Raw genomic sequence first — 9308 nt, 5'->3', positions numbered from 1 at the left:
TCCGTCACGAGGAGAGATTACATCACTTCCTCTGCCTGTGTTTACATTACAGGAGAAGAAGTGATGTAGTGCTAGAATTTCATTTGTCAGGAGCGATCGCGAGGGTGTGGCCATGAATGAATCCCGGATCGCTCCTGCACAGAATCCGACCGCCGCTGGCACCGGGGGGGGGGCAATCGCGGGAAGGTATGGACGTACCTGTATGCCAATATGCCTGCCCGTGCCATTCTGCGGATGTACATCGGCGTGCGGCGGTCGGCAACTGGTTAATATTCATACCAGACCTGAAGGACCTGGTATGGATTTTTGGGGGACCCCCACGCAATTTTTTCTTTGGTTTGGGGTTCCCCTTAATATTCATACCAGACCCAAAAAGCCTGGTAATGTACTGGGGGGGGGGGGGGAGACCCATTCTGTTTTTTTCTGTGAGTTTTATCTTAATTGCCAAAACCTGACAATTCATTACAGCTGCGATCAGTTTTAAATGACTTTTTTCCTTTAGAAATTTCATTATGCTGTGGTACTGTTCTAAACACGGAATACTGCACCACTTTACAGGCATACGATAGACACCCCCCCCCCCCCCCGGCACAATATTTAAAGGAATATTTCATTTTTATCGTTTCACTTTAGGCATTATTAAAATCACTGCTCCTGAAAAACTGCCATTTTTAAAACTCTTTTTTGCATTGATACATGTCCCCTGGAGCAGGACCCAGGTCCCCAAACACGTTTTATGGAAATAAATTGCATATAAGCCTTTAGAATGAGCACTTTTGATTTTTCATGTTAATGTCCCATAGATTTTGTGTGTTCTGCGGCTTTCAAATTTTCCACCACATAATGTTCGGTATTCGCCGAACACCCAATGTTTGAGTCAAACTTATGTTCAAATCGGGCTCATCCCTAGTGGCTATACAGCTGCTCTGGTGAGATCCGACCTTCTAAACATTACAATATATATACTATTTTTATATAGTAAGAAAAATATGTGCTATAACAATACAACATACAAATTTAGAAATATACCAACACATCTTTTAGTTCTTTTGGATTCTCATGTTCTAGAGATGTATAGTACGCAAAGATAAAAACAACTCTGACTCTGAAATATTTGCACTGTACAGAGATTTAATTTGGAAAATGTAAAACTATATACAAATATTGACAGTCCAAAATATTGATTGCTAAGAATAGGAAACTGTAAAGAAATCACGGTTTATATGATTTCTAGGTAAGGATACCAGTTTAGATTGCTTGATTTTCAATTCTAGACTAGACTAGACTAGACTAGAGCAGCCTCTTAAGGGGTTTATGATCATAACAATGCTCCTCTCTGGGATGTTTTTTTTTTAAACTCTGCATAGTGTAGGTACTTGTTCAGAAGTGCTATAATTTCATAACTCTGGGCACTAATATAGTGCTACATAAAAGAAAAAGTAGGAAAGGGTTAAAGCGCCAGATTTTTAATTTTTTTTATTATCATTAAACTTGGCTAAAGTTGGCCATAGTTGGACAGATGTCTTCCTGTGATAGGGGTTGGAGAGTGAGATATTGTCCAAATCTCAAATACTGGAGCAGGACTTGGAACTTATGTGTTTTTTGATGGACAGAACTGCTTATATTCACATGGGTATTAATAATTACCCTAATCTTTGCTTTGCATTACATGAATTAGCATTATGTCTAATTTAGGCAGAACTGTGCCTATTATGGACACCCCAGGTATAGTCATGGATGGGTAGATCTCTATTGAGAATGCTGTCTTTAATCATGCAGTAATAAAATGTTCTGTAAACTATGACCTGCAATGTTGTACACATGGTGAAAGGGTTGTTACTTTAACAAAGGTGAAAATTAAAAGATTACTGCACAGATTTTCTGAAACTGTTAAATCTTAAGTAATGCTCACATCTCTCATATTTCTTTCAATTATTATTCCCCATTAGGTCAATCTAAGTTAGTATTTCATAAAGATTGTTTCAGAGAAAACTGTGTACTATTGATAGCATAACTGAGCTTTATAAGGGTATTGTGAATTCATATCTTTCAAAATGAAAATGTCCGTTTTAGGTCTGACATTTGCAGGTCTTAATTGCAAATACTGCACGTATATGTCCATTTCTGCTCCTGAAGTTATGTGTTTCATATTCCTGGGGCATACATCCATTGTCTGCATCTTCAGCCCATACCAGGCAATGATGCATGTTACGATAGTCCCTGAAAATATAATACATTGAATTGTTAGGTAACTGCATGACTTGCAGGATAATTTGGCCTTCCAAAAAGTGTTACGCATAGTGATTTCGTGTAATAATGCAAAAACATGCAAACACTTCATTCAACTGAAAATATATGACTGCTTGTCTCTTTGTCATTTTACAAAAAAAGAGACTGCTCGATATAGCCTGAGAAGAGCAACCAACATCCAATCAGCATTACCAAACATTTATAGCAGTGCAAACTGCTCTCTCTGATAAATTCCTAAAAGGTTTGGCAGTAGACTAATTTACCTGACATTGGCAGTAACCTGCCATGACCTACCGTAGTATGCTTCTATTCTATGGTAAACAAACATACCCTGCAGTTAGCAAAGGTGTACATATGTAATCATACTACAAAGATGCAAACAAACAGTTGCCATCAGAGATGGGAATGCATGCCTCAGTGAATAATTTAACCTTCACTGCTATGAAGAACCAGCTAATACACTTCTTAGCCCACCTATAATTCCTATTTCCGCCTGTATAGAAACATTTGGCTTGCACTTCCTTATTTTATAGGATCTTGTAATTCGACTCCGACCTTCAATGTATTTCTTTATATTTTCTTTATGTACAATGTAATCTTCAGGTCATTCTACTTTTATGCTGTCGCTGTTTCATATTAGAATGTGTGGAAGCATCATTTTCATCCTAATATTGGTGTGTTTCTGTTCACACCTATCAAAGAAGTTCTAAGCTAGTTAGAAAGGAAACTTAAACCATTTATACTTACCTAAGCAGACAATGATTTCCTGTTGAACAGCTTCCTATGCAACGTCCCACATCAATTTCCTAGCAGATTGAAAAACAGATCAAAACAAAGAACACTTACTTATCTCTATTCACATTCCTAAAAGCTGTGCAAAAAGGCAACAAAAGGAAAAACTAGTTTGCATATCAACAAATGTGCATGGCAAGATTTAAAAGGCAGGTTGTGGCTTTGTCTCATTGTATAACAATTACCCAGCTTAACTTTGTATTCAATGTGTTAATGAAAAGTCCTTCAAAGTCCTTTTAATATTACAAACTTTCAATAAAAACTAGAAAGAGAACAAGAAAACAAATTAATTACCAATGACCTTCATATATACCATGTACCTCTTTTGCATGTATTTTAATATACAGCTAGTTATACTTTTGGTGTTGTGTATTTATAAATAAATTAATGTGCTAATTTTCTATCTACATACAATTAATGTATTATGACATTTTAGATGGCTTTATAAAAGAATAAAGTTTCTTTACTTTTTTAGCTTTACATAAAGCTAATGTTTTTATTGTCTTTGTTCCCAGTACAGAAAGGATCCCTTATTTCCTGTCACAGAGACATCAGAAATTGAATGGAAATCTTTCAAAAGTGTGAGAAACTCCTCTTAGGTGTCATTAAAATATGTGTCAGCTTTGAAAGATTCCTCCCCATCCCCTATTTCAGCTACAACTGTAAAGTATTAGACTTAACATAATTCAATGCCCCAGTGACAACGGTCACCAAGAAAAAACAGAAGAGATGAATCTCCTCAGTGGGGATACAGATAGCAATACAATTTATTGCAGCAGTTCTAGCTCTCCCTACTCTATCCAAAGCTCCAAAAAGGTTTTAGCCAGCGATATACTTTAATGTCAATAGCTCAGATAATGCATCATATTGTGTTAAGGACTGTTTATAAAAATGGAATGGAGAACTTAGCTAGAAAGGACACTAGTTTTTTGTTTGCAATTTTCAGTAAAGCCTGCACACTGTTTTATTCAAACTTCTTAAAGCGTTTGTAAACTCAACATTAGCACTTTAAAATCATTTTGAATCAATGTACATGGTGCTCTTTTTACAATATGTCTAACCTTTGTCATTCTGTTGAAACTGAGCCAGGATAACTTTCATGACGTCAGTGGCGCATGCGCAGCTTTGTGGCTACTTAAGACATGAGGTGTGTGCTGTCAGTCTTTTCCAGCCGATGCCATGCCTCTGTCATCCACTCTCTGTGGCATTGCACTGCAATCCCGTGAGAGTACATCCATGTGCACTGCTTTCTGAGACACCCCATGTGACTTGCTACGTCACATGGGTAAACCTCAGTACCGATCACCAAGGACAGAATGCAACTTGCTAAAACTACACCAAAACAGCAGATATCCCACAATGTTATATTTCTTTTTCACTTTTATTAGTACCTCTGTTCAGAAAACAGGTAAAGGTGTGTAAATTGTAGACATGAGGTACTTCTTTGCCATAGTAATCCTAGAATGAAAATGAGGCTTGGTTATCACGCAATGTGCATGTGAGAGATTCCGTCCATTACCACAATAAGGGGCCGACGTTTTACAGTGCACTGATAGCAGAAAACAAACACTCATGCGCACAAGTGGATAACCAGATAGTCTATATATTGTGATGATAAATGTCACAGGCCTTGCTGCCCTCAAGAATAGAGATATCCTAATAGTCAAAAAGAAAAGAAAAACAAGGGCACACCAGCCTTGTGCATTATCCTTTTTCCTCAGAGCCCAGCCTATGGCTCCTGTTATTTCCTCTGTGAGCTCTGGAGTTCATTATTTGTCCTACACCTATTGCAGTAATTCGGAGACTATTCACATTGCAAGATTCCCATAGATGTTTGGGAGTAGTTTTCCTTTATCTGCTTTTAATAAAATATATCCAAAGGATAATGCACAAGGCTGGTGCACCCTTTTTTTTTTCTTTTTGTTTTATTTTACAGTGCACAGATGAGGAAGACAGAAGTAAAACTGTGCTGGCTTTGGACCAGAGGCATGGAAACAAAAATAAGCTGCTAAAAAGTAAGAAGGGACCAAGAATGTTTATTCATGAGATTGGATGATTTAAAAAGCTTTTGTGAAGCGATTATATTAATTTTTAATTAAAATTTTTTATTTTTTTGACTAAGTTTACTTCCTCTTTAAAAATGCAAATTTAGCAGAAAAATAATTTCGCTACAGTCAAAAATGGAGTATTGAAACCGAAGTACTTAATAAAACTACTTAATTAAAACTGATGCACCTGTTCAAAAATGGAAAACTGATGAGCAGCAGAACGTTTAGATACAAACACTGATGAACAGAAAGTGTAAGGGCCGGTTCACACTGCAGGCGATGCGAGGCGACACCGACTTGCCTCGCCGCGACCTGCCGCGACCTCAGCGGCAACTTGCAGATGACTTCTGTATAGAAGTCAATGCAAGTCGCCCCCAGGTCGCCCAGAAGTAGTACAGGAACCTTTTTTCTGAGTCGGAGTGACTCGAGTCGACTCGAGTCGCTCCTCTCAGAACGGTTCCATTGTACAGAACGGGGGCGACTTGCGAGAGCGCGGCGAGTCGTGTCGCCTCGCATCGCCCGCAGTGTGAACCGGCTCTAAATCTTTTCCAAAAAGTGGAGACCTTTTGAAACAAATAGAAAGATACCCCTTTCAATTGTTAAACAGAAAAAGGAGAACCAGATATTTAAACTCAGACTGATGCAGCAGGGCACTTTGTTATGGCAACACCCTCTTTTACAGGCAGCTGGTGAAATTATAACTTCACAACTTTCATAAGTGATACATAAAATGTGAATTTTTATAGTACAGTCATTTAATGATTTGTGGTGGACCTGCACAAAGTTTGCCAATAATTCTGGAAACTGCTATCAATTTCAGGAATGATGAACTCTGAAAATTGTAACCTGGCCCATATGCTTACAGAGCAAAAGGGGCAAAAAAGAGCAGTCAAAGCAGTTTGCACTTTTATAGTTAGAACTTTACATTTGGAATACTATAATTTTTCAAGGTAATAGTGGAGTATTTACCAGGCAAGAGTAACAAAATGACACTGCAATCCACTAACTAAATCAGCACTTTCAAAATGGCATGTTACCACTTTTAAATCTTACCTTTAGCAATTCTTCAACGACACCTTTCTGATTTTGAACAATCTCATAGTAGTATTCCATGTAGGAGACCCTATAACAATTCTCTTTCATATCACAAGTTTCCACTGTCTGAACAACTTCTGCTCCATTTGGATTTTCAATAATTACTGTGCCGAATTTGGTTGGCGCACACCAAAATCCTGTAAAGTATTAGACCATGAAACATTTATTTTATATAATGTTAGCCCTGGAAGCCAAGACACATAATTTTCCACTAACTACATATTTAAGCTTACTTCATACTTGTTTTGTGCTAATTGAAATATTGGTGTGATATTTAGATACAGCAGCTGGGTTGAATAACTAGGCACAGGCATACTATAAATAAATAGTTTTGTGTAATGTCTGACTACATCATGCATTAAACATGGATATATTATACATATATACATTAATACAATCCATACATATTCTATGTTTTGCTTATCTCCAATGCAAATTATTGTTCATGAATACATATCATATTGCCAATAGTATTTAAAAACAAACAGGATTGTGCAAATTAAACCAAGAATCAGATAAAACTGGCAAATCCAACAAATAAAATCTTTCTTTATGAATCCCACATTCTCTATTTCCCTGTGGGCTATTTTCACATATTTTGGTCCTATAAAAAAAAAAAAATTCTCTCTTTTACAATTTACTGTTTATGATTTTTAATTTACCTGTAGAAACATCAGGACTGGAACATTTCCCAACATCAACTGTAGACTCAAAGGGGGTATCTGGGAAGAAGGTTTTCAAAAATGGCATTCGGATGCACTCCTGTGGAATGGCAGTGCATTGACAGTCCTCAATGACTGCAATTTCTTGAATTCCCTGGAACAAAAGAACCCTCTCTATAGTGACCTTTGTGGGTTGGCAGCTTGACTGACTGGGACATGAAGGCTCTGAACTAGATGGAGAAGGTATATCTGGAACTCTCTCTCGTAACTGCAAAATAATAAAAACTGTTAGAGAAGGAGTCCTTTCTCCTGTGCCTAAATGAAAAGCTACAACTTGTTAAGCCCTGAAGATGTATGATCCTTACAATTTGCAATAAAAGACACACTGGGGGTTATTTACTAAAGGAAAATCCACTTTGCACTGCAAGTGCACTTGGAAGTAAAGTCACTGTAGATCCGAGGGGGACATGCAAGGTAAATAAAAAAACAGCATTTTAGCTTTCACATGATTGGATGATAAAATCAGCAGAGCTTCCACTCATTTCAGATCTATCCCTTAGATTTACAGCGAATGCACTTCCAAGTTCACTTGCAGTGCTAAGTGAATTTGCCTTTCGTAAATAACCCCCACTGTGTCTTCAAGACTACATATTAAATGTTTTAGCATAATAATGTCCATAAGCAGTATGTTTTCTACCAAACGTTTTTGCTGCAATCTGTGTGCATGGCAATAGTGCTATCTTAGCAGCTTGAACCTGATTTTGCAGTGAACAATTCATAGTTACTCTCAGTTTAGAGCACTCTAATTGACCAATGATTATATAGAAAAGCAGTATAATAAAAAAAATCTTGTTGAGCTCCATCACTTTCAGGCTTTATTCGTTTTAATTACAAGCATTGGGCTGATTTTAGAAATGGTAAATATGTCTAATTATATAGTAGAGTAAATAAATCAGTTACTCAGAGGCAGAAATTTGGTCATTTGGCACCCTTATAATTAGAACAAACAGGAGAGTAAGTTTACTGTTGTATTTTTGGGCAGCAAAAATGGTTTGTATTTTTATTTCACAGAAATGTAAGATTTTTTATAAATGTTTCTTTTCTAAATAATAATACAATAACATGTTGTTATAGTAAATATAGTGCCACACAAATCCAAAAACAGTGCAATTTTTGCTTTAAAACGCCAAGCAGTTACAAACTCATTAGCAATTGAATCTACCCAAACCAAAATGGCAAAATGTACCAAAGTCATTAAACGATTATACGATTGTACAAAGTCATTAGGATGCAAATCTCAACACTTTACAAAAGATAATACAGATTAATTAAAATAACAAAATAAATATAAGAATATAATATTTAAACAGTGAAAATGAAACCACTCACTAACCTTTTTATTTTTCAGGAAATCTAACATTGACGAATGCTTTGGAAGTCCGGAAAAGACAGAATTGTAAGTGTTCATTCTTTGAGTGGCCCCACAATGAGACCTGCATAGGCCAACATCCACACTTACGGGACTGCCAGATATATCTATAAGAAAATATGTCTTTATAGTAAATTGTTGCCCACAACGCTATCAATACAGCTAGAATACAAAAAAAGTTTTAATTTGACAGGTCTGCTGATATATGTTATCTTCAATATGTTCAGACCCCTTTGCCATAGACAAGACCTACTGGCCCTGCTTCTTTTGTGGAACTATGTTTACTGGAGATTTTCTCACATATTAACAAATTTGTTTTAAAATCTAGAGTACCAGTACTCAAACATGTTACATAGTTACATAGTAGATGAGGTTGAAAAAAGACACAAGTCCAACCTATGTATATTCACAATACTAGACAAAATGCCACTGTGTGGAATCTTAGGCCTGACCCAGTCAATTATGGAGAGTGTATGAAATACATAGGGAATTTACCTGGCCCAATGTATACAAAGTTGCTCTGTCTTTTACAGCATTCTCGTTCTGCAAACAGGTTTCTTCTGTTCTGTCTGTTTGCGATCCCATCATCTGTAAGATGGTAGATAAAGTTACAAAGAATATTATACAGCAAATAAATTAACATTTTGGGCACACTATTAATTAACTACTACAAAATAAAAAAAAATGTGTTTGTTATTAATAACGTATCTGATTAACAGTAAGGTAAAATAATTGACAAGGTACTTACATGCTGAACAGAGGCAGCAGAACAAGCTGAAGAGAATCATAACCATCAGCACTGAATTTTCCATGCCTAGAGCCTACCCTTGCCTCTAAATGACTGTTTGGGTTCCAAAACTTCTATTGCAGACTTTAAATCCTTAGGGAGACATGGTTTATATGTATATTGGTGCCAAACCTACAATAAGATGCTGCTCAGCTTGTAATCTTAATAGAACACAAAAGTGGTGCCAAAACCCTTGATCTAATTGAATTTCCCCACTTAAAGGTCTCTGAAACAGTGGTTAAGAT

At 36.6% G+C, this 9308-nt stretch overlaps 1 protein-coding gene across 1 annotated transcript; it reads right to left on the bottom strand.

Moving 5' to 3' along the window:
- Window positions 1–1726: 1726 nt before the first annotated feature.
- Window positions 1727–9088, bottom strand: LOC143976045 (uncharacterized). The gene is made up of 7 exons (XM_077478540.1): window positions 9025–9088; window positions 8772–8864; window positions 8241–8383; window positions 6848–7115; window positions 6144–6322; window positions 2998–3056; window positions 1727–2220 (listed from the first exon to the last, which is right to left on the bottom strand). The coding sequence occupies exons 1-7, from the start codon at window positions 9086–9088 to the stop codon at window positions 2070–2072; spliced, it is 957 nt and encodes a 318-aa protein (XP_077334666.1). The 3' UTR covers window positions 1727–2069.
- Between the last annotated feature and the right edge of the window lie 220 nt (window positions 9089–9308).

Source organism: Lithobates pipiens, unplaced genomic scaffold (genome assembly GCF_037356315.1).
Source record: "Lithobates pipiens isolate NorthernLeopardFrog02 unplaced genomic scaffold, aLitPip1_a1.2 Scaffold_13, whole genome shotgun sequence".
NCBI lineage: Eukaryota > Metazoa > Chordata > Amphibia > Anura > Ranidae > Lithobates > Lithobates pipiens.
The sequence above is the reverse complement of the archived record's forward strand: the minus strand, read 5'-3'. Positions and strand labels throughout refer to the sequence as shown.

Coding starts and splice junctions, on each gene's coding strand:
- LOC143976045 (XM_077478540.1), bottom strand. CDS start 9,088: ATGGAAAATTCAGTGCTGATGGTTATGATTCTCTTCAGCTTGTTCTGC. Junction 8,865..9,024: donor CTGCTGCCTCTGTTCAGCAT/GTAAGTACCTTG, acceptor ACCATCTTACAG/ATGATGGGATCGCAAACAGA. Junction 7,116..8,240: donor ATTTCCTGAAAAATAAAAAG/GTTAGTGAGTGG, acceptor ATTATTTTGCAG/TTACGAGAGAGAGTTCCAGA.